The sequence below is a fragment of the Orcinus orca genome, chromosome 19, assembly GCF_937001465.1.
Source record: "Orcinus orca chromosome 19, mOrcOrc1.1, whole genome shotgun sequence".
In the NCBI taxonomy this organism is placed as follows: domain Eukaryota; kingdom Metazoa; phylum Chordata; class Mammalia; order Artiodactyla; family Delphinidae; genus Orcinus; species Orcinus orca.
Window position 1 is genome coordinate 54,668,693 of NC_064577.1, and position 24,990 is coordinate 54,693,682.

The 24,990-nt window shown below is 46.5% G+C and overlaps 1 protein-coding gene across 9 annotated transcripts in view; it reads right to left on the minus strand.

Moving 5' to 3' along the window:
• Positions 1-24,521, minus strand: part of HLF (HLF transcription factor, PAR bZIP family member) — a 54,665-nt gene extending 30,144 nt beyond the window's left edge. For 3 of the 9 annotated variants that reach the window (XM_033431780.2, XM_033431778.2, XM_033431777.2), the window contains exons 1-3: positions 23,979-24,521; positions 21,471-21,806; positions 2,829-3,020 (exon numbers count right to left, since the gene is read on the minus strand). In XM_033431780.2, the coding sequence (XP_033287671.1) occupies positions 2,829-3,020; positions 21,471-21,806; positions 23,979-24,093 (643 nt within the window). In that variant the 5' untranslated portion in view covers positions 24,094-24,521. Of the gene's footprint in view, positions 1-2,828; positions 3,021-21,470; positions 21,807-23,692; positions 23,955-23,978 lie in introns of those variants that run through there. The other 6 variants (XM_033431776.2, XM_033431774.2, XM_033431775.2 and 3 more) reach the window with 6 other exon arrangements.
• Between the last annotated feature and the right edge of the window lie 469 nt (positions 24,522-24,990).

The window sequence follows — 24,990 nt, forward strand, 5'->3', positions numbered from 1 at the left end:
CTGCTCTGCCTTATGAGTTCACACACAGCTTTTTTTTAAAAAGTTCCCCAAGACCCCAACTTGATCTATAATGTTTAAATTCATAGATGACTATATAAATTGATATATGAACATATATGGTAAATATGCCAAGTTGTTAATTCTGGATAATGGAGGAAGGGTGCTTGCTATGTATTTTAAAAAATATTTTAAATCCTTCTCAAAATAATTTTTCAAATGCCTCAGTTATTTGAATAATTTTCTGCACTGTTCCTTCCAGAGACCTTTGCAACCTCACCCTGGTAGGAGGGAGGTTATTTTCCCCAACGTTCTACTAAATTGAGACACAGCAAACTGAACACACACACGTGGGAAGGGTCGAGCATCTCCGGGTGTTGCTAGAAGCTTCACACTGTATTCCCTGGTGTGGGCACAGAGCATGCTGGGGGCTTAGAATGAATTCTGCTCAGGGACTGCTGAGGACATCACAAGTCCAGCCATCAACCTATTCTAACTCTTCACCTGCTGCTGTGGAGGCAGTGAGCCAGAAGGGCAGCCTCCTGCCACCCCTCAGTGGCGGGCTGCAGCTGCTCCTGGAGTGGACCTCAGAAGCCCCTCTCCTCTCCAGCAGGGCTGTGTCTGTTTTAGTGACCCCAACCACTGGCAGGTAAGGGCAGAAGCACCACTCCATAAACCAATCAAATCCTATGCTCAAGGAAGTTACATCCTCACACGCCAGCCAGAGAGGCCTCCTCCGCATCTATTAGCCAAAGAAATGTAAGTTGGTGTTTTTTTAAAAAAATCGACATCCCTCTCCATTCCTCCTTTCCCCCAGCCCAACATGGGACTTCTTTTTTTTTTTTTTGCATGTGGTATCTTCCCGAACCGGGGCATGAACCCATATCCCCTGCATCGGCAGGCGGACTCCCAACTACTGCACCACCAGGGAAGCCCCCAACATGGGACTTCTTACTTGCTCAGTTAAAATTCCAATTAAGAGGGGACTTCCCTGGCGGTCCAGTGGTTAACACTCCACACTTCCACTTCCACTGCAGGGGGTCTGGGTTGGATCCGTGGTCGGGGAACTAAGATCCCACATGCCGCGTGGAGTGGCCAAAAAATAATAATAATAAAATAAAATATTATGAATCCCATGTTTAAAAAAATTCCAATTAAGAACCTGTTAGATGGGCTTCCCTGGTGGCGCAGTGGTTAAGAATCCGCCTGCCAAGGCAGGGAACACAGGTTCGAGCCCTGGTCTGGGAAGATCCCACATGCCACAGAGCAACTAAGCCCATGCGCCACAACTATTGAGCCTGCGCTCTAGAGCCCGTGAGCCACAACTACTGAGCCCGTGTGCCACAACTACTGAAGCCTGTGCTCCTAGAGCCCGTGCTCTGCAAGAAGAGAAGCCACCGCGACGAGAAGCCCGCGCACCACAACCCAGAGTGGCCCCCGCTCTCCGCAACTAGAGAAAGCCCGCATGCAGCAACGAAGACTCAATGCAGCCAAAAATAAATAAATAAAATAAATAAATTTATTAAAAATAAAACTGTTAGATGAGTTTCAAGAACTCTTACAGGTGATCTGGGAATACTGTAGAGTCTGGAGCTGCTGACTTCCAGTTGTGTCTATCATTGAAGATGGAAAGTCAGGGCTGGGTATCCACCTTTACTTGTGATCTCTCATCTGAAAACACTTCATCCTTGGCTATTTAACAACCAATCAGAAAATAGCAAAAAGTTCACATGGAAGAGCAGCTCACCAAAGCCTTGTGGTGAGCCCTGGCCCTGTCACTGTCCACAGGGTCTGTCTGCATGTCCCTTCCTCCAAGACCACCTTGACTCAGTTCTGCCCCAAAGGAGCTCAACACACTCACGTGACCTTTTGCAAAGACTCGCCATGTTGAACTGAATTCTGCCAGCATCACTGAAGATATTAAAGTGAGCACAAGTGCTCTTGTAAAACCATTTATAATGAAAGTAATGTCTTTGTTATTTCAATCACTGAACAAATGTTTACTGAGTAAACACTTACACCAACTACAGTGTAAAGCATGGGCTTAGGTGCCCGAGAGAAAACCCTTTCCTGTGCCTCTGAGACACTCGCAAGCCAAGTGCAGAGTCCACAGAAGTGCTTTGGGGAAAAGTGGGTTCAACACACCTCTACCCGTTTTATGCAAAACTCTCACAGGATTCAAGTACCCACACTGGCACGAGAGTAGGCCAAACTCAGGCCCAACCACTTAACCTACTAGTTGTCAAAGCAGTCCCGATACAGTCAATTCTGAGTGATAAGTGTCGTGCCACTGTAACACACTAAGAAAAGCACTGCACATTGCTTCAGTTAATTATAACATGAAATTACATTCCCTGAACACCTCCCCAAGCGAGGGCAGAGGGTTAAAGCCTCGAGGTGCTGTCTTGCTGGGTGGCAGATGGCAACTAGCCAGAGCTTACACATTCACCACGGCCCATGCAGAAAGCAGATGACCCACACAACAGACCTGCCGCTGACTGCAGATCAGACCATCCCAGTCATCCGCCAGATCTTCTGTCCATCAAAAAGGAAAATGTGACTAAAAAATACCTGTCTCGCTTATAAGGGGAAGGGAAACAAAGCTTCAAATCAACTTCTGAACTTCAACCATTTCTCAATGCTTTCAGGAGAACTCTTTGAAACTGCAGGGTGACTTTCATCTCTCCAATAAACTTTATCTGACCTCTCCTGAAATGAGTAATGTGATTGCAACCGTTTTACTCTGTGAAGTAGCACTCTTTCCACCCTGCACTGAGCTGAGGCATCTACCCACCATATGAGAACTTGGCATTATTTTTAAAACTACTTACTTGCAGGTGGAATGGGTTTCTGCCACCTCCCTTCTGCAGAGTAAGCATAAGCTTCACCAGGTGACTGGCAGGAGACTGCATCCGGGTCCCAGGAGACTGCATCCGGGTCCCCAAGGTTCTGGGCATCCTTCTCAGTGAGAGGGGGCTTCCCACGGGTGGCCTGTCCTACGAAGCAGCAGGTGGCATATGCATCTTGTGGGAAAAAGTTTCTTTAAATCTTGATTAGTTGTTGCTTGGCTGGATGGGACCGACAGCAGAAGCAACATCCCAAAGCAGTCAACACTAGAATCAGAATAAGCTTTGGCACTTGGGAAATCCTCATGGAATTTATGGGTTGGTGTGATGGGGAAGGAAGAGTTTACTTTCAACTTTTTTGTTTCAAGAGGGATCTATTTCATTGAGAAAAGTCAGTATTATTCCAGTAAATCTTTGTTTTCTAACCATTCCAATCTTTCCTAAAAAGGGTTTAAAATTCCAGGATCAAATTTCTTTTCAAACCCAAGTCAGGCTTCAGGCATCCACGTGTAAGAGCTGAGTATGAGGGGGCACCAAAAGAAGTGAATTATACCACCTCTTTCCCCCAACTCCTCTTTTTGAAATTGGATATTTGTGCTACCGAAGGCAAAATGATCAGCTTGCTCCCTGAGAAAAGTGAGACGGAGATGGGAGTAGAAGTGGAGAAGGGAGAGTATTACAAAATGTTAAGTACCGGGGTGGGGGGTGGTAAAATAAGACATAAAAATAGACCAGTAAGGGAAAACTGAATGGAAGAGGCTCGTTTGTTTACTTTAACAGTGTTTTCCATTCCAGGAGGCTTGCTGAAGTTCTCTCTTTCAATGGTTGGCCTTGGACCAGCATTTGAAAAGTCTTAGATCTTTGGAAAGGACGATTTGGACAACAAAGTTGTTTTATCTGGGAGGGTAACTAGTTTACTCAAGAGTTCCAGGACTTTGGTTTTGATGTTATTACCTTGGCCTGAGTTTCTCTGTCCCAGGCAGTCCTGGCTATGTTTACTGATTTAGGAAACAGGGGAACCTGGGAGGGAGGGGGCTTCTCTCACGTGCTGCTGCCACGCTTCGCTGGATCACCTAACTACCTGGGCACCTTGCAGACAACAAGGATGGGGAAAGGTCAAACATTTTTTATTTTTATTTTTTTATTTTATTATTATTATTTTTGCGGTACGCGGGTCTCTCACTGTTGTGGCCTCTCCCGTTGCGAAGCACAGGCTCCGGACGCGCAGGCTCAGTGGCCATGGCTCACGGGCCCAGCCGCTCCGCGGCATGTGGGATCTTCCCGGACCAGGGCACGAACCCGTGTCCCCTGCATCGGCAGGCGGACTCTCAACCACTGTGCCACCAGGGAAGCCCTGGTCAAACATTTTTTAAAGGTCCTATCTCTCGACACGCAGAAGAGGGAAATAACACTTCTCTGACTTACCCCCCAAATAGACACCGCCGTGGATGTCCTGCCAACGAGTGATGTGAAAGTGTGTTCCAATGTGAAATGTAAGCTTGGCCCGGTGCCCAGCTCTCGGCTGTATTCTGCACAGAGAGCTGAGGGCTGGCGAAGCGAAGGAGCACATTTCTCTCCATGTGACTGTGAGAGCCAGGCAGCCCGAGCAGATTTCTTTGTGTTAATAAAATGTGATCTCTAGACTGTACACACAAGCAGCCCTGGGAAAACGTGAGCCAAAGAGAAGGACCTGAGGAAACCCATGGCCCAGGCTGAGAAGGGAACGCAGCTGTCGGCAAACTGGGGTGTAGTGAGGCAAGGCCTCCAGGCCTGGCAGGTGCAGGATGATCACGGAGTCAGAGGTGAAAGGATGTGCCAGGTGCTCGGGTGAACACTGCCTAAGACATAAAGATAATCCACAGAAGCCCATCAAACACCATCCTGTGCAAAGGCTTGTTCTTCCTTCACAGGCCATAGAACAAAGTCCGTCATGGACACTTTCTCAAGATTTGGAGTTTACCTGGGATTCAAGGTTCCTCCCCACGAAACTGAGATCACTCCAAGTATGGCAGGAGTTTGGCTCCCGGGTTAAACTGTGTATACTCTGGGCTGGTGTAAGGTGTGGCAAACACCTTGCTTTTGTGGGCAACTCCCACCTCGTTGCCACTGTGGCCTTGGCCTCCTATGACCACAGGAGGGACCCATTGCTCAGGGTCTCAAGCCTGTCAACTACATCTTTGGGGTGGCGATGGAAGGGTGGTTCACAGGCTGAGGAAGAAAAGGGGGATTAGTGCCCCTGCTCACTGCGCCCCTTTCAACATATTAGATCACTGCATCTCTGGGAATTTCAAATGCACTGTGCCCTCCAGCCAACTTGAGCTTCCCAACTTGGAAGGTACTGGGGACAGGGGCAGAGCACCAGGACTCCAGGAGCCTCTGAACCTCCCAGGGACTGTACCAGAGACTGCAGGATTTTATGAGCCAGTGGGCTCCTCTCGTTGAAGGGGGTGGAAGGTCCTAGAAGACACTGCTCCTTGTCTCCCCTCCCTTGCAGCAGCCCAGCCCTCAGGCTCCTGGACCACGGGGTATGCAATCAGCCATAACCAGCTAATTACGGAGCAGTTGAGATGATGAGCACCTCCCAGGCCCAGGTGAGCCTTCACCTTGGTTAATCTGCAAACCGGTTAATTGGCTCAGGATAATTGAAAGTTAATCATATGCACAGCTCAAGTGCAGTCACTGGAAACAGCAGGAAACCTCAGTAGCAGAGGAAGTCAGGTCCACTCTCAGTGAACTCTTTTGTACCTTCTCCATAGACAATGTTTAAACTCGAGCCCACTTCACCCCACTGCCCCCATACACTCCTGCACCAATCCCTTGTCATACAGTGACCCTGGTGCCTGGAAGCACATACTAAGTGTTCAATAAATTGCAACTATTATCAATCCACTAGTGTAGTTGATGGATTTAAAGTTAGGAGATTAGGGGGTCTCCAAGACATTTGGCTGGCTAGGGGAAGCACACTGGGGGAGCTGTGAAGAGCACTACACTCCCCCAGAGCATGCTTTACAAAAAGAAAAATCTGAAGCGTTCAAACATCTCTAGGAAAGCAGATCAACAGCACAAAAACATAAAGCACATTCCAAGGCTGAAGAGAAAAAAACTTCAGAACTACTAACATGGGTAACTGAAGGTCACCTCCAATCCTAAGTAGACTGGTAAATTCTCCAATGCTTTTTAAGGAAGGTAACAGAACTTCTGTATTCAATGTCAAGAATCACAGTGTGTAGGGACTTCCCTGGTGGCTCAGTGAGTAAGAATCTACCTGCCAATGCAGGGGACACAGGTTCAAGCCCTGGTCCAGGAAGATCCCACATGCCGCGGAGCAACTAAGCCCGTGTGCCACAACTACTGAGCCTGTGCTTTAGAGCCCATGAGCCACAACTACTGAGCCCGTGTGCCACAACTACTGAAGCCCATGTACCTAGAGCCCGTGCTCTGCAACAAGAGAAACCACCGCAATGAGAAGCCCACACACTGCAATGAAGAGTAGCCCCCACTCGCCGCAACTAGAGAAAGCCTGTGTGCAGCAACGAAGATCCAACACAGCCAAAAATAAAAAACAAATAAATAAATTTATATATATAAAAAAAAAGAATCACAGTGTGTGGAGTCCCGAGGGCCCAGCCTCCTCGTCCTTCCAAGGGCCAGTTTTCCAGGGACTCTGCAGCCGTGACCGCTGGCCACAGCCTGCCAGGCTCTATGGCTTGCCGCTGCCTCTGCTGAGCAGTAAGCACCCCAGTCTGTGCTCCACTGGAATATCCACGGGAATCTGACGGGGACTGTTGGAGTTATAGCTTCCTTCCACCTGGCCACTCCTGTCCTGTGACCATGGTACAGAATCAACAGACTTCCCTTCTTCCATTCTGTGAAGCTAACCAGAGTTAACACTTCCGCTGACAAAAAACAATACTTGTCAGCGTCTTGGATAAACACTTTTCCAGGACACCGGAAACAGCACTGGCCCGAGTCCTTGATCTTCTGCCCACTGGAGGGACAAGTACTAAAGGATCCTTCATAACCTGCTCTGTCAGGAGAGCAAATACCTGGCACAAATATGGTCCTACCTAAGCCCAGGGCAGACATCCCTAATCAATCACAGAACTCTTTCCATTGAGCCCAGACCAAGTTTCAGTCTTTCGAGATGACATTCCAGGTACCTACTAATCCATCCAAACCGGCCGAGGTGAAACCTGCTGCATGGGAAGCTCCTTCAAACCAGGATCTGGCCACCCAGAGGAGCAAGCCAAAGTGCAGCTGGCAACTGCCCTTCTAGAAAAGTTGCCATCAAAGCTAGCTGTGGGTCTTGGGGTTTTCCTTTTTTAAAAATTATTTTCTCTGGCTAATAAAAAACCCTGCTTAAAAAAATCTAACCCTTGGAGCAATGACTCTAGCCAGATAACTTGCTTTCAGGCTTCCTCTGGAATGCTGAACACCAGAGAGAAGCCAGCGGTTCCCATTCAGAATGAAGACCATTCTTTAGGAAGTAACGAGCTTTAATGCTGTTGCCTTTTTTCCCCAAAGGTGTCAAATGTCTTTTGCTTTACAGTTTTAGCTTTTGAACTCTGTCATCCTTTATGAGTGGCAGAACGTCAGACTCTTAACCCACTGACCAGCTTGGAAGCAGCACCATCACCCCAAGAAGCTTTACATGTTTTGCACCAAAATTTGAATATTTGTCTTTCGATTCATAGTAGTCTTAGAATACAGGGTCACAGAACTAAAAATAACACCCGTGTTTGATAGATAAGAAAACTGAGGCCTTGAGAGATTCAATGACCTGTCCAGAGACACACCACCAATCCTTGCAAACCAGGTCCGGCACCTAGATTGGCTGATTCCAAATTCTGTGTTCTTTGTAAATGGTCTACCTTGAAATTATTGCTATGTGTTTTCCCCTCTTACCACTTAAAACCCAATGTAAATAAAAATGCTAACACGATTTATACTTTGATTTGAATTTAGATTGGTCAATTTTCTAATTGACTATCTTATTTTATATTTATTTGTAAGTTAGAAAAACATAGATTATTCCCATCTTACAAATGAAGAAGTGAAGCCCAGAGAGGTTGACAACTTGCTTAAGGTATTTAACAGCATAGCTGAAACAATAAATTAGATCTGTTAGTGTACCTAAAGGAGCATCATGGGGCTTGAAAAGACTCAGCCCAGCAAGTCGGAAATCTAAAAGTGAGACTCCAAAGATATGAACTACAAGTACATTCTTGTAGAAAGTGATGTTTAAATACCAGATTATCACTCTGAGTTGAAACTTACTGAGTGACAACTCTCCCAGGTCTGCTCACTGATTAGCCCATTTAATGGCATTTAACCCTCACAGCATTCCTACAAAATAGGTCGCTATGATCCAGACGAGGAAACAGGGCTCAGAATTTAAGTGACTTGCCCTGGGTATCATGGCTTCTCAGGCGACCTCTGACTCCAAATCTGATTTTAGAATAGTTTAGTGCCTAAAGGCTCCAACAAGAGTGTGCTGATGCTATTAAGACTGTGCTTCTCTGAATGTCTTTATCAAAGCTTGTTATTTCTGCCTTACAATGATTTCATCCTGATCACCATGGTTTTTGGCCCCTGAGATGGGCCCACATTTATTTTTAAGCAGCTTGTAATCAGGATGGAAGGGCTGACGAAGAAAAGAGAAGACATGCTTTGGCAGTGGATCCTCAACAGCCAATCCTCTTGCGAGCAGACTAAATTCCAGGAACCAATTTCATTTCTTTTCTTTTTTTAAAATAATTAATTAATTAATTAATTTTGGTTGTGTTGGGTCTTTGTTGCTGCATGTGGGCTTTCTCTTGTTGCAGCGAGCAGGGGCTACTCTTCGTTGCTGTGCGTGGGCTTCTCACTGCGGTGGCTTCTCTAGTTGCAGAGCACGGGCTCTAGGTGCGTGGGCTTCAGTAGTTGCAACGTGAGGGCTCAGTAGTTGTGGCTCGCAGGCTCTAGATCGCAGGCTCAGCATTTGTGGTGCATGCACTTAGTTGCTCCACGGCATGTGGAATCTCCCCAGACCAGGGCTCAAACCCGTGTCCCCTGCAGTGGCAGGCGGGTTCTTAACCACTGTGCCACCAGGGAAGTCCCCCAGTTTCATTTCTAATATGACTGACTTGATTTCCTACAACCTCTTACACTGAGTGCTGAGCAGCATCCCAGCTTTAACACATAATGGGTATGGCTATGATTTCATATGCAATTAGCTCATTTAAATTTAGGAGCATTGTGCCTACTCTTTTATAAAAGCTCAGATATCTGATTGGATGTAAAAATACGCTGAGGGAGCTTTAGTTCCCTCTTGTGAGGGAATTCAAACGCCCCTCACAAGAGGGAACGGTCTTGACTAGTTGCAGGACTGTTGTACCTTTAAAAGGTTTATCCTGCCACACCCATATGTACACACTGTACTATATTAAGACCTATGCCAAGAACTCCACATCTCTGATCTGGCTGCAAAGCAAAGTTATATCAGGTTAATCCCAATTCTTAAATTAACTGACTTACAGCTTTCCCTTTTGTGTAAAAAACTATTTTCACACTTTTCTTCCGAATAATTTACCTCTGTTTTCTCAGTTTCCTCATGTTTCCATTGTACCTTGACAGAAGCGTCTATTTTTCCTCTCTGGAGACACCCTCTGCCAGGTTTTCATCTTGTAGGGAGGGCTAAGAAAATGTTTGAGAGATTTACACCAGGGGGAGCAGAAGCCTAGGGGGTTCGTTACCATGGAAACCCTCGGTCCTGCCTCCCCCACTCAGCAGCCCATCACTCACAGCTAGGGGCACTGCCAGTCCTCCACTCCACAACCCAAAGGTGTCACCAAAAAAGGAAAAAGAAGAAACCCCAGTCACAAATCCTATAGCACTCTGGAAAAGCTTGAGAGCACTAACAGAAACGAATTAAGTCACATTTCCCCCTTCACCCCCTCAAGGTCTTCCAGGAACAGAGTCAGAGGACGGTAAGGGGTGTGAAGATGAAAGACACAGCCCTTGCCCACGGAGCTATTCAAGGAAACAGGCACTTATACTGTTACGGGATCACAAACGGGTTTTTTGGGGAGTGGGTTATATCTTCTCACAGATGTCAGTACCTAGAATGCTCCAGCTCTGCCTCTCCATCACCCTTTCTTCCCTACAATGACTCAAGGGGCGGAGAGCATTGCTACAGCAATCATCACTGGCCACCACTACTACAGCACAAGATTCCTTCCCACTTAAGTAGGAAAAGAGAAAAATAGTAATTGTAGAATAAACATGGGGCTTCCCTGGTGCGCAGTGGTTAAGAATCCGCCTGCCCATGCAGGGGACATGGGTTCGAGCCCGGGTCCAGGAAGATGCCACATGCCGCGGAGCAACTAAGCCCATGCGCCACAACTACTGAGCCCACGCTCTAGAGCCCGCAAGCCACAACTACTGAGCCCACGTGCCACAACTGCTGAGGCCTGTGCACCTAGAGCCCATGCTCCACAACAAGAGAAGCCACCGCAATGAGAAGCCCGCGCACTGCAAGGGAGAGTAGCCCCTGCTCACCGCAACTAGAGAAAGCCTGCACACAGCAACGAAGACCCAACGCAGCCAAAAATAAATAAATAAATAGAAAAATATTTTTTAAAAAAGAAATAGAATCTCTCAAATTAAAAAAAAACGAATACAAATGAAAGTGGTGAAAGCTTTCATTCAGATCGGCCGCTGTTCTAAGTGCTTCCCCTAGAGCATCTCGTTTACTGGTCCAGGAATCGGCTGGAGCAGGTACTGCCACCCCCACTTACAGAGGAGAAAACAAAGGCAGAAGAGTTAGAGAGCGGGTCAATCTGGCTCTGAGAGCCAAGATCTAAGCCAAGTCTGGAATTTTAACCACATTATGCTGCCCGTCGGTGAGAGGAAGCGAAGAATGAGAGCCGGCTGCTCTAGGAGATGATTATTTCATTAGTAAAATTCGAGAGAAAACCACCATCTTTGCAGATTGGTCTATGACATCTTCTCTGGCGGTACATAATTGAACAAAAACGTTCTTTCGTTTCCATATATTTCCTTATATGAAAATCTAAGTTTAAAAATATGAAAATTTAGTGGGTGGAGACAAGTGGGAGGGAAGGGCAGAGAGAGATAAACTGCAACAATTTGGTGGGAGCACTAATCCGAATTACTGAAACGTCTAAATGACAGAAATTCTTTTGCTCCTCGCTAATATACGCTGTGATTAAGAACATCAATGTATATACACGCAGCTAATGTCTTTAAAGCCTATTTTGTACTCAAGTGCCTCCTAAAATTATATTTGCATAATTAATGTGTTTGGCAATATCTTTATAAAGAAGACAAAGATATCAATTTCAATTTAATCATCAGTGTAAGATCAAATGATCACAAAATCTGAATCAATGCAATGTTACTGCCAGGTAAGCTTGAGGGTAAAGAGAAATAAGTAGACTATAAGTAAACTCAAATTGCTTCTTTATACCTAATTTTTGCAATACTGAAACTTCCTGTCTTTTACCTTTAAACATCTAAGGAATCCAATAACTAAATATCACTAAATGCCCTGTTATATTTGGGCCAATTTCATTTACAATGCTAAAAAGTATTTTTGACATGAATATAAATATTATTTTAAAAATCATTCATGTGTTACTGGCCATTTGAAATAAACATACTTTAGATTCTATGAGGAAAAAAAAGGCATCCAACTCCCCTGGTAAAGTGTATTAATAAAAAGAAATCAACTGTAATGAAATGAATTCTGTGAAATTCCTATGAAGTCAGTTCTACAAATTTTCCTTTTCTAGCCTCAGAAACTCCATCAAGGCTTTATTTCTATCTTTACATTTTATATTATTTACTCTTTCCTCTATAAATCTTTCAGTGGCATTTGGTCTCTAAAAGCAGTATTATTCCAACTGGATATGAGATCCCCATCCTATTTTTAAAGTTTTCTCTAGTAAAAGCCTCCATAATCTCCTTCAGTGATACTAAGCCCACAGCACAATGAATCCATTCTAAGGTGAACTAAGTCTTCTGATCAATCCTTTGGGCAGATGGAGTTTGACTCTTTGTCACTCTCCTTAGAAGAACTCTTCCTACCTTGGGGTGCTGAGATCTCTGTTCTGAGCAATCTGATTACTGCCTATCTAGATGATCTTGTTCATCTGGTTTACAGCGCTGATTCCCATTGGTCAGGGCCTGGTGGCATCCTTCCCCAAACAAACCTTCATTTTACCCATTCAATTCAATTCAAGAGGCATTTATTGTGCATGAATGGACAGCCTCACTTAACTCTTTCCATTAAGTGCAAAAACACTTACAGAGCAGCAGTGAGGCTTTCCTTCTCTGCTCCACTATCCATGCTTGGGTTCCACTGCAAGGACATCAAAGCAGACTGTTACCCAGAGCTAATTACAAAAGAAAGCACTGCTCTTTCCCACTCAAGGAGTTTCTGCCAAAGCACTTATTTCTGCTGAACCATTTATGCAATCTCACTTTCTAAGAGAACACTTTGTCACAGATGATTTAATGTTGTAGCTCCCTGGAGCACCCTTCTGCAGCATGCACTCATTGTTTTTAGGAATCTAGGGTCTCCCAGGCAAGATGTGAGAGGGAAAGGGGTTTAATTAGCCACAAGCCATCTCTCATTACAAGACCCTAAATTCCAAAGCATTCTTCCAAAAATCATTAATGAAAAAAATAAAAAATCCTGGATTAAACTTCTAAAAACAAAACTTTTAGGAGATCTGTGTGACAGTAGAACTGTATAATTTTTCAGGACAGAAAATGAGACTGGATTCCCATTATGAGCTGGATGGTTAGGGACTTGAGACAGTAACAATACTTGCTAAAGTCAGAAAAGAAGGAAAACAAACATTTCAGGAATTTTCACGTTAAGTCATGGAGTGTATATCCACCAGAAGCCAATTTGACAGAAAAGAGTACTGAATAGTTTTTCCCCAACAGATGCCTGATTCTGCCAACACTCCTGTAATTGTCTATTGTACATAGCTGGAGGTGAAATTGCACACATTGACTGTTTTGTTTTTTTTCTTTTACTTAAGGGAACTGGTTTGGGTTAGGGCAACTCCTCCTTATTTCTGTCATCTTGGCTTGATCTCAGAGAACACTTCGGGGGTACCTGAGTGAGTTACTTCGTGCAGGTGCCATTCAGCAGCTCCCATTGCTCTCCCAGAGCCTGTCTGCTCCCACAAAGTCCCTTTCCTCCAGCAGCACCCCCCAACCCCAGCCACCAGATCTCTGCATGTTGTGCAGCTAATTCCGGCTTCAGGGAAGAAGGGAGCCACAAATACAAGGTCAGGACTCAAGAATACAAAACTGGGGCTTCCCAGGTGGCGCAGTGGTTGAGAGTCCACCTGACGATTCAGGGGACACGGGTTCGTGCCCTGGTCCAGGAAGATCCCACATGCCGCGGAGCGGCTGGGCCCGTGAGCCATGGCTGCTGAGCCTGCACGTCTGGAGCCTGTGCTCCACAACGGGAGAGGCCACAGCAGTGAGAGGCCTGCGTACCAGAAAAAAAAAAAAAAAAAAAAAAAAAAAGAATACAAAACTGTAATAAGGACTCCTTTGTCTCTCAGGAGTAAAATTACTAAGCTGGCCAAACACTTGCCTAAGTGTTTTCAGCCTGATATTACTGCTGCAGGTAATCCTTATAATCAAGTACTATTTGTATCACTGAAACCTTCCTTCTTTCTCTCTCTCACATACACATATACACACACTCAAAGAAAAACAAAAACCTACACTCATAGAAATAGGTTTAACATACTTGTTTGCAAACCCAGTAAGCTTTATAACAGAGGCATTGTAAAGTCATGAATATTAATGGCTTGGGCTTATTAAAATCTATTTTTCTACTCCTATGAGATCAGGCCTGCTTTTGGACTTTTAAATTCTGAATCATTCAAATCCCTCAAACTATTTTCTTGCCAAAGAGTGTTTCCCCTAATTGCCAAAATTATGGGCTTCATAAGTGAAACTTAAACCCTGTGTTTTTGAATTACTTTCTCTAGATCATTAGAACATTGTGTTTTGAAAAACTGTTTTATGTTCAAGGGAGAGTATTTATTTTCAAAATAACAAAAATAAGGAAGTCCCGGTTCGCCAGAGGAAACTATTGTGAAGTATCTAAAAATGTTTCAAATCCAACCTTGAACCCAAGAGGAAACGTCCACATGCCACTTCCCTGCTCAAAAACCTTCAATGGCTCCCCACTGCCTCCTGGATCAAGTTCAAGCTCGGTAGCCTGGCATGCATGAAGCTGCCAGCCTGGCTGGCACCTGCCTCTCCAGACTCACACTCCTGCCTCCTTCATATGAATTTTCTGCACCAGCCAAACTGGATCCACACCTTGTTCCCTAAACACCCGTGGGCATCCCTGCCTCCACGTTCTGCCGTTCACCATCCTGGCTCCTCCACCACTCACTTGGAGGCCCAACGGAAGGTCCAACTCCTGCAAGAAGCTTCGCCCCAGGCCCTCTTGCCCCAGGCACTGACTGCTTCCTGTGAGGCCTGGCAGCCCTCACCGTCTGCACTGCTCCCTTATTAATTTTCAAATGTTTTGCTCACTTTATTGCTTACTCTTTCACCCTCCTCTTTTCAGTAGACATTGGAGGCTTCTATGTACACATCACTTGGCACTGAGGACGTGCGAGCTTGCCCTGTCACTCATCTTTTTACCTACAAGTTCTATCTTCCCTACTAAGCTGCCATCTCCTGGAGACCAGCAGCCAAATCACACCCTTGTCTGTCTTCCCCAGGGGGCAGCACAAAGCCAAAGCTGATGCTATTGCTGGGGACCATCCACACGGCTCCCCACCCCGCCAGCTTCCTCTGCAGCTTTCTCATCTTCATACCATTGACTGCAGGAAAGTAACGGTATGGATCTCGGGTAAGGGTTGGCCAACTAGGGTAGGTACCATGCTGGCCCTTCATGCACATTAGAAAGCTCACATCAACCCAACCAAAATGCTACTTTGCAGATGAGAAAATAAATGTGTGGAAAGAGAAAGATTTATCCATTAAAGGACCACTGGGGGGAAGGAGGAATTATTATTCTGGAATGCTTATGTAAAGTCTTACTTGTAAGTAGGAAGATGAACTAGACTCCCCTCCTCTCCCAGCACCCTAACACGCCTTTATGGTTCCTTTACCCCTGAGGTCACTGTATTTCCTTCAAGTATAATTACTGCCTACTAGTAAAAATTCATAATAGTAACAACAATTGATTGACTGATTTACTAGCCATATATGTCCTGGAGAAATCCTCTACTCAAGAACTTCTTTGAACTGCATTTTGCTTGCTTGATTTTTTTAATCTCATGAACAAGGAGGACTGAATAAAGTTAGCTACCCAAGGCTACTTAAAACTCAGAGGCGAAGAGAGGGGCAAGAAAGGCTCGGCAGAGAAGCAGAGGAGGAATTCCAACTCCAGAGGCCTTAACTGGCTAGGAAGGGAAAAGTATGGAGACTGCCTAGGAGTCCAGTGGGAGGTCCTCCTATGAGAAATGAGATCAGATGGTAATGAGAAAGCCACTCGGAGCAGCTGTTATTGGGCGTTGCTGTGTGCCCGTCCCTGTGCCTAGTAATCCCCATATAAACTTCAGCAATGCTAGGAGGCAGGTCCAGGGATTACTCCGAAGTTCCAGGTGGGAAATCCGAAGCTCAGACCATTTGAAGGACCTGCCTGAGATCGTGAGCAGGCATGGCAGGGGCGGGATTTTGCCGGGAGGGATCTGTGTCTTTCCAAACACAGGTCATTCTGATGGACATTTGAATGGTGAGCCAGCAGGCATCTAGGTCTGCAGCACATTTCAGTTTATTCCAAACAATGGTTTAGTGGTTTCAGATTAAGACATTTGCTGCGGGGACACCAAATATTATAATAAAGGAAGACATCAGATGGGACCAATACTCTCAATCATTCCCTTACAGAATCAGATACAGGGCCTGTACCTGCCTGTCCCTCTCTCATGTATTATTTTCCAATGTTTTTCTCAATCTCATTACTTCCCCTACTACCTTCCCTCTCTCCTCCATTTCCACTGCTGAGACATAAAAAATGATTCCTGGGTGAAAGTGATTAGTGCCGGTTGGAGGGGAGGTTTATGAGAAACCTAATAAGTCACCGCTGTCTCTCACCCTCTGGCTCTCTACACCAGGACGTTATCACAGCGCCTTTCTTCGCACCCACACCCTCACCCCCTTCCTTCTCCTCTACCGAGTTCTGTCTTGATGTTGCTATTTTTCTAGTCTGGTAGACACAGCGCTGAACTGCAAAGACTCTGACAAGCCCCCTGGCAGGCGCTGGCCTACAGGAATCCCGCCTCCTGTAGCAGCGCAGAGAACACAGCGCCTCCGGGCAGACGGGCAGGAGAGAGGGCTGCATTTGGGGTCTGGCTAGAATGTGGGGCAGAGCAGGTTTCCCTGGCATGGGAACGGCCCTCCAGAGCTCAGCTTTCTCATGCCAGGGTCAGGATTACAGTTCCTCACTGGCACTCGCTGTAGTTCGCCTGGGAAGGGAAGCGAGAGTGGGGGCAGGAGGGTGGCAGGCAGCCAGCACGCCACCCAGAGCTGGGCGAGCTCCACAGGGCACAGCCACGTGCCTGGAGCACACGGTCATGCAGGCAGGCAGCCAGGGTGCCCGGGGCTCGCACGAGACCTGGGGGCTGGGTAGCCAGTGAGCGGCTGTTTCCACACTGGAGGAACAGGAGTTGCTAACCCAGAAGCGCAGCTGCTGGGGTAACGTCAGGGAAGTGGCTCGTCTCAACCCAGAGCAGAGGAGAAAAGTCAGGCAGGCTCTAAGGAATAGGGCCTGGGCATGCTGGGGAAAAAACAACAACAACAACAAAAAAACGCACGTCCTATTTTTGCAGAGGGAAGGGCACTGGATGAAACAAATCCCTAAATGGAGAACGGGTTTGGGAATAAGCCATTCCTTTCCCTACTTGCAAGCCACGACATTATTCTAGCTCCAGGCTCTGAGTATGCATGTGCCACACACCCTGTTAAAACCCCACAAAAGGGGGATTATTTACAGTCTCCATTCTACTGATGAGAAAACCAAGGCTTAAAGAGGTCAAGGAATCGACCTCTGGTTACAAATCCAGGATGTGAACCCAAGTCCCTGGGTCCAGAGCTGATACTCTTAAGCACCCAGTCACCCTTGCTGTCCATACCTGTCTGGGAATACCTCTTGCCAGAAGGCTAGGATCCACTGTCCTGGGAATGTTTCACATGACAAAGCCAAGAGAACAGGGCAGGCCTGTCCTCTACAAGGTGTGGTGGAGAAGACAAACCCTTACAAGAAACAAAAAAGTCTGCCTGCTTCCAGAACAAAGCCGTCTCTCTCCCCTCGTGATCTCCTTGAACCTGATGAATGAAAAGCACTTTCAAGATATACCTGGGGCGCGGTGCACCTCAACTCAATCAGGGCGCTGCCAATCTGCAGATTTATCAACATGCTGGAAGGGAAAATATACGAACTGCATGCCCTGAAGGGAAGGGAGAAACTGAAGCTTCATCTCATGATGCTGGAAAAACCAAAAGAAGCCTGTTGCCTAAGCAGGACTCTCATAATCCCAGAACCACCAGCACAGAACTCCCCTCCACCATGGTTCAGAACCCAGAGCCAGCATCTTCCTTCCATGTGAAAAGCTCATTACAAGGCAAGGTCAGCAATTCCAGGACACGGATTCCATCCTGCGAGGGTACCATGGGGTCTCCCCTACCTCCTCACTCTCCTTGGGCCACCCATTCATGCCCTCCTCTTCCCACTCACCACCACATGTAAGGGTTTTCACTTCACTCCGTAACCAGCCTTCATCACAACCTAGGCTCTGTGCTCAGAACTGGAAAGAGAGGCTTCGGAATTCTCAGCTGAATACGGGTCTAAAGTGGTAGGACACCCTCAAGCTATTCAAAGAAAAACCACCAGAGGAAACAATTTCAAATCTGGCTTTACAAGCATGTGATTTAAAAATAACTCTGCCTTTGTCTGCTATAGATGACTTCCCTAAAGGGACTGCTGTCCTTAAAGCAATTGCTCAATTCTCAGGGCAAACTGATTCTTATTTTTCCAGTACGCAGCACATACCTCCAGGAAAGCACTCCCAGGTACCACCTCTGATAGCATCTGACATGCAAACATCGAAGTGGTCAGGATGATTTCCTGCCTGGGAAAGTCCAGGCTGGCCCGGGAAAGTCCAGGAAGCTGCATCTCGGGTGACTGAGAAGCCCGTGCAGGTGGCTATAGCACCCAGGAACCACCACTCTTCCTTCATTAAGATGTCACCCCAGAAAGCTTAGCAATAACCCCATAGCCACAGGAGGTTTCAATGGATCCCTGGGTTATTTCTTCAAGGAAAATTGTATTCAGATATTTAATTCATTCTTTGATCAGATAGCTAGACAGAGGAATAAGGATGAGTATATAAAACAGGAAAGGGGTTGGAGGGCAGTCAGGGTAAATAATAAGAGAATTCACAAGAACGCTCACCTTGTCATTCCAAGACACACTTGGGGTAAACCTAGAAATGCATAATTTGTCACCTCACAGCTTCATTTCCTTTCAACCACACAGGCAGCACTAATGGCACAATGTTACTGAGTGTAACTCAAAAGATGCATGCTGAGCAGAGAGCAGAAAACAAATGTTTAATAAAATTGCTTTGCAATTATCTCCTGATTAGTCTGATGTCTCAGTTTTATCAACTAAAAGTGTATAAGTATACTCTTATTAACATTATATTTCTTCTTGGCAACTTAAGGTCTCCTGACCTCCTCAAAAGTTTTGCCATAAAGCATTACAGGAGGTAAAAAGCATCCATGTGTGTGACAGGACCCTGAATTAAGCCCAGATTTTGTCATTCAAATCAAAAGTCGAGATCAGTAGTTCTCAACGGGGGTGATTTTGCCCTCAGGGGACATTTGGTAGTAACTGGAGACATTTTTACTTGTCACAGATTGTGGGAGGGGGTAGTTTTACTGCCTTCTGGAGGACAGAGGCCAGGGATGCCCTTAAACATCCTACAATGCACAGGACAGTCCTTACAACAAAGACTTACCTGAAACGTCAAACAGTGCCAAAGCTGAGAAATCTTGCTCTAGACTGAAATTCTACAATTCCCAGAATGTTCACAGCTACATCTGTGCTCTTCCCTTCTGAGGACTTATTTTCCTCAAGATTAACTTGGTATTTCTATTCTGGTCACCACTGTGATTACAGAGGATAATCAAGAACTTCCTCCTTTTTCAGGTTTGCTTGTGATATACCATCCAACACTCCCTAGAATTTTACTTTGCATTATCACCTTTATAATGATCAGCACTGTACGAAAAAGCAGTGTTATTTTACCTGCATTTGGTATTTTAAGAAGAGCTCTAACTTCTTTTCCTTTTTTGTCAGGACTATCACTGAGTTTAAATGAATTGAAGAGTATTATTTTGAAGTGTGTTTCCATTATGGAAAAGGATGCTTAAATGAAGAGCTTATTTCTAGATGCCAGTGCCCCGTCTGATCCTAGTGCCTTTAACTCCATAACCTAACAAAATGATAGCCACTGAAACTCAGCAGTCCTTTGTTATGGATTGCAAACCTGATTCGGGCATCAGAAGTTTCTGAAAGTCATTAATACTGATTCTGTGAGCCCTGACAAGTGACTTTTAAGGAAGCTTCAAACTCCAAAACCCCAATTCTTGATTTTTCAGTAGAAACCTAAGGGTGGGGTCCCAATATCTGCATGCCTCTTGGGAAAAAACACAGCGTTTCTAACATGGCACATATCCTGTACGCGAGAGAAAACTGAGAAATACGTGTCAACTGAGTGTATGTGTTAGGCTTAGAATACCCCAAGCCAAAAACTATTGGTCAAAATCTCCTGACATTTCTCTCCAGAAAAAAGGGTTATATACTGTACCTAATTACTTTATGAAGGTATTTCAGAAGGCAGAAATTGGAATAAATGATGAAAGTTGACACAGAATAATGATTGTAACTGCTCTCATTAAAAAATAACTAGTGCTTGTCATTTGACCCTTTATACATACTGTCTCTAATTTTCACAATAGTCCAATCAAATAGAAATTATACCCTCCTACACAAAGGGAAACTGAGGCCCGGAAAGACTGTATCACTTTGTAAGGTCACACGGCTACAAAGTGGTCAGTCTCATTCTGCAGGGAAGATGACTGAGGCATAACTGCACCTTCTCCCTGAGGCTCTGTCCCCTTCCTCCTGGTTGTTTTCTCACTCTGAATGGTTATTTATTTTGTTGTCTGTTCCTGGGAAAACGGCCTGTGTGTCCTAAGTAACAGGGGCTCAGGGTCACATAAAGGAGTGTTTCCCTAAGCTTCCGTGGCCTTCTGAGGTGGTCAGAGGCTAAGACTTAAAGCCATGCCAGCCAGTAGCCTTGAAGTTATAATTCAAAGTGGGTTTTGGAGAAGGGGCAGCACAGAGAGATTTGATGGGAAAGCTTCAACACTAACATTTCAAGGCAGGGGCGTTCTCTTCCTCCTCTGCACCGTTTCGTTTCATTTTAATCTCGCTCTGTGTGTCACAGAAATTCTACACGAGTTGAGGACATAGACTTCAGGAATGATCTCTAGCACAAGTCTCCCATTGTCCTGCTTTCTGTCCTCCCCGCAGCTAAGGCCCTTGGCTCAGCGACCTTCCTGACAATTTATCTGGCTGCATCTTTGTTCCTGGTTACCTGCGCTCGCTCGTGAAGTGGCCTTTCTTCCTGTTCATTTTGTACGACAGGGTACTAAAGGCACGAAGACAGAGCTCCCTCAACTTGTGTTTATATCTGAGCATTTGGCGGTGGGTTTTGAAGTACTGGTCATTTCAGGTAACGTTTTTGTGTAATATTTCAACACCATTTAAAGCCAGCCTTGGGGCCTTGTGGGTTTTGATAAAAGTGGATTACGTGTGGTGAACAGATGAAAATGAAAAAAAATATATAAGAACAATTTGGTTTATAGGAATGGGGAAAAGAGAGAGACGGGATCTGATGCTGAAGAAGGCTAAGCCACGCTTAATGTGAGAGCTGCTTTTAGATTTAGTTTCTCAATCGACGACAACACAAGATGAAATGGATGGAAAAGCTATCTGCCCCACACCCCTGACTCACATTTTTTTCCTTTGGGCCAGAGAACAATGCATATAGGTAAACCACAGCCTTATAGACAGTCTGTCTACCCAAACCATTCAGCAAGGTCCTATTATCTGTGTATTTGGGGAATGAGGAAAAGAGACAGAAGATGAGATGGATGCCTAAATTACCCAAATCATTAACTGTAGGTTGGTATTTCTTAAACTGCAGTCCTTGGATCAGCTGCATAGAATCCCCCAGGGAGCCGGTTAAAAATGCATATCCCTGGGCCTCATCCAGACCTGAAAAATCAGACTTTCTGGGGGTAGGTTCCATAGAATCTGCCTTTAGCTGACTCTCCAGCTGATATGCTCATTGAAGTGGGACAACCACTACAATGAAATACAAGACTCCACTTTTCAAGTGTGCTAAAGCACCCCTGATCGTTAAGACGTTTATATCACCCGCACCCTCTCCCTCCTTCTCCCTCCTCCCCACCTGAAGGGAGAACCTTCTGAGAGTTTACCTGGTCTGATGGGGCTCTGCATACAGTTGGGGGATGGGATGCCAGGGTGAATGGGTGCAGAGGTCCGACTGCTGAGGTCCATGACGGAGGGGGCAGCTGAGGAAGCCGGCTGTAGCCCGGGAGGGTGAGGGCTGTGGTCATGCTGAGACGGGCTGGGGGGAATGCCATTTTCCGACAAAAACTCCTCCAGGTCCATGTATTCCAACTGGAAAGTATCTCCATCATAGGGAAGAGTTTTGTCCCATAAGGTGGGTCCCAAGAATGCTGACTGGGGGACCGTCGGGCTATTACTCTCATCATCCAGCTTCTTTTCCTTGTCTTTATCTTTACTAAATGCTGCAAAAAGGGGGGGGGGAATTGGAGTTTAAAAAAGAAAATGAAAAAGTCTTGCTTTTTTAATCACTCCTCCTGGCTTCTGCTACAAGACTACTTCCCACAAATGCCGGGGTTCTTCTCTAGCTGCTGGTTCTTGTGGACCTAGAGTTAAAAGTTCAGGCAGGACATGGATCTCTGCCTGTTTTTCAACATCTTCCTATTTACTTTGGAAAGAAAGCACTAGTCCTCGGGACAGGGCTAGAGACTGATCTGGGATATAAACAAGACAGCACAGGATTCAGTGCATTATTGAGGAGACGATAATTTAAATCTACAGTGGTAAAATAACACCTGCAATTACATACAAGTGCTGTGATTTTTAAGAACACAGCCAATAACCAGGCATGATTTATCCTCCAGGAAACTGATTACAGTAACAATATGAGGTCATTCATATTTAGAAAGCCAGTGCATTCATAATTCTAATTTTGGTAAAGCAGGGACTCTCCACCCTTCTTTGATACCATGTACTGAGCACCTACTAACATACCTGGTTCTTTCCATATATTTTTCCCTCAAAAAAATCTCATAATAAACTTGCAAATAGCGACGATCCCCATTCACAATGAAGCAATGGAGGCTCTGAGACTTGATAGGAGCTTGACCAATGCCTCACATTGCAGAGAGGAAAGCTGAGAACTGCCTAGCCCACAATGTGCTTTGCTTCTAAAGCCACTGAGGTACGTCGTATTTTACAAAAGAAGTTTTTTGTTTTGGTTTGGTTTTAAATACAAAGTGTTTTCTTCCTCCTCTTCCCCAAACACTGAAGTATGATCCAACTCAAAAATTATACATGTATGCAACCTGTCAAAAGCACAAATATCAGGAAAGGTGGTTCCTCTGGATACCTGTGATGGAGGTGTGCAGCTGCCTTCTACCTAGAAGTATCACTCACCCCATTAGGTCTTTAACCAGCGCTCTGGATTTGAACAAGTCTAGTACTCAGGTGCGGGTGGCATCTGGGATTAAGCAATTTGGCTTCTGAGCTTCTTCCTCACAGAAACACAGTCTCCATCGCCATTCATTCTAATCCTCTACGGTCTCATCTCTCAAGAATCTGACTTTAAAACACCCACAGATGCAAAAGACTGCAGGCAGCACCTTCCTCCCAAGTGCTCCTCCTTAAAGGGGAGTTAAGAGGGAAACTATGTTCTGCAGACGGCGAACCAAACCCCTCAACTCTTATAATGCAACAGGTTGCTCTAGGAAAGAAGATGCGAGTAATCCCGGGCTACTTGTAGCCAAATGATCTTTCAAGACTTTACACTCTGAGCCGCACGGTTCACCGCACGGTTCATATCTGCTACCATGATATCGAAAGCATGAAACCCAAACAACAAATCCCTGGCGGCACCAGCTGGGTTCGGCGCCTCCTCGCACGACCCCTCCTGGCCCGCTCCAACCAAGGTTGCCTGGGGAAGGTTTGGGACTTACCAAGAAAAGGCTCAAGCCAGAGGAGGCTCCTGCGCGGTTACACGTGAGCCTGCTCCGCTCTCCCCTCCCACCAGGAAAAGTGCGCTGGGAAGGTGGCAGCGCTGGGGGCGTGCGCGGCATCCCGCCCAGAGACCACTCCCCCAGCCAACCCCAGCCAACACCCCCCTTTCTGAAGCACCCAGCCCGGGAGAACAGGCGTCTCCGCTCTCACCTCGGGTGTTCCAAACACTAACAACTAACAGCAACGATAAGCACGATCCCAATACCCAGGCTCCGCAGTGAGACCCCCGACTCGAGCCCCCACCCGCGTGGAAGCCGGCCCTGTGGTTTCTCTTCCCAGCCCGCGCTACTCTGCCTGCGTGCAGGCGGTTTCACTCTGCGTGCGGGTGAGCCTCAATCTAGGGAACACTGACCTGTCAAGTTCTATCTCCCACCTGCGCCGCCCGAGCGGGACCCGGGAAGGCCCGGCCGGGTCCCCAACGCTATTTTAAACGTTGCTCAGCGAGGGGGTCCCCTCCCCTTTTTGAGGAGGAGGGATGGGGCGATAGGTGAGCTCCTCGATTTCATCAAAGCAAGGCCGGGGTGCCGGGGGCAGGGACGGAGGGGTATGGATGCTCCAGCGGGGGTGCCCGGCCCAGGAGGGGGCCCCGGAAGCGTTGTTCCTTCCCAGAGCGGGGCAGCCAGGAGGGCAGCGCTCACCGTCTTCGTGATGAAGGGGGAGCTTCAGCGGGTTCTCCAGCAAGGACCTGAGCACGCCGTAGGGAGGCGGGATAAAGGTGGGATTCAGTGGGAGCTGTCGGGACATTTTCTCCATCGCGAAGCACTCAATTTTTTTTTTTTCTTAAAAAAAAAAAAACCAACCCCACCCTCCCCCAAAAATGTTGCTGAGCGTTTTCCTCCGTCCTTTGCCAAAAGTTCTCGCTTTCAAGGCGGTGCAGACAGGGAAGAAAAAAAAATTACTTATGTCTTTATAAATACATCTGCGTAAAAATATAAAAACAAAAAACTTTCGGGTTCCCAATGCAGTCCCCAGAGAGCGCGCCAAGTGCCCGCGGGCTCCTCCACGACGTGCAGGATGCTCTCACTTGCTTCGAACCCCTCGTCTTGTTAAATGTTCAAAATTGCGAAAAAGGAAGAAAAAATATGCAGACAGCTGCAGAGGGCGGAAGGCACCGCACCGCCCGGCCGCGTCGCACTAGCTCAGAGGCCGCGGGCCGTCCCACCCCACCCCCCTCCCCGAGCCTGCGGCCGCTGCTCCCCCGCGCTCCGCTGCCCCGCAGCGCCGGGCTCAGCGCATTCGGCCGCCCATGTGCCGCGGCCTGACAAGAGTGACGTCAGGGCCCGCACCGCGCGCCGATAGGCGTGCGGGGGCGGGGCCCCACGCGGGCCCGCCCGTCCGCCGCCCCGTGTTTAGCATCGTCGCGCGCTCCAAATTTCTGGGACCGTGCGGCTCTAGCGGGCTGCAAAGAGACAGGCGTCGGGCGTCAGGTCCCCTGGGCCACAGACCTGGGCTGAGAATCTAACTTTTTCAGAGCAAGAAGAGGAATGAGAAATTTATCTCAGTAGTTTTTAACCTGGGAATAATCTAGGGAGTTAAAAAAAAAAAAAAATCCAGATGCCCAGGCCGCATCCTAGATCAATTAAATCGGACCTCTGGCCTGACATCCAGGCAACATTAGTTTTTAAAGCTCCCGGAGTGGTTTTAAGGAGC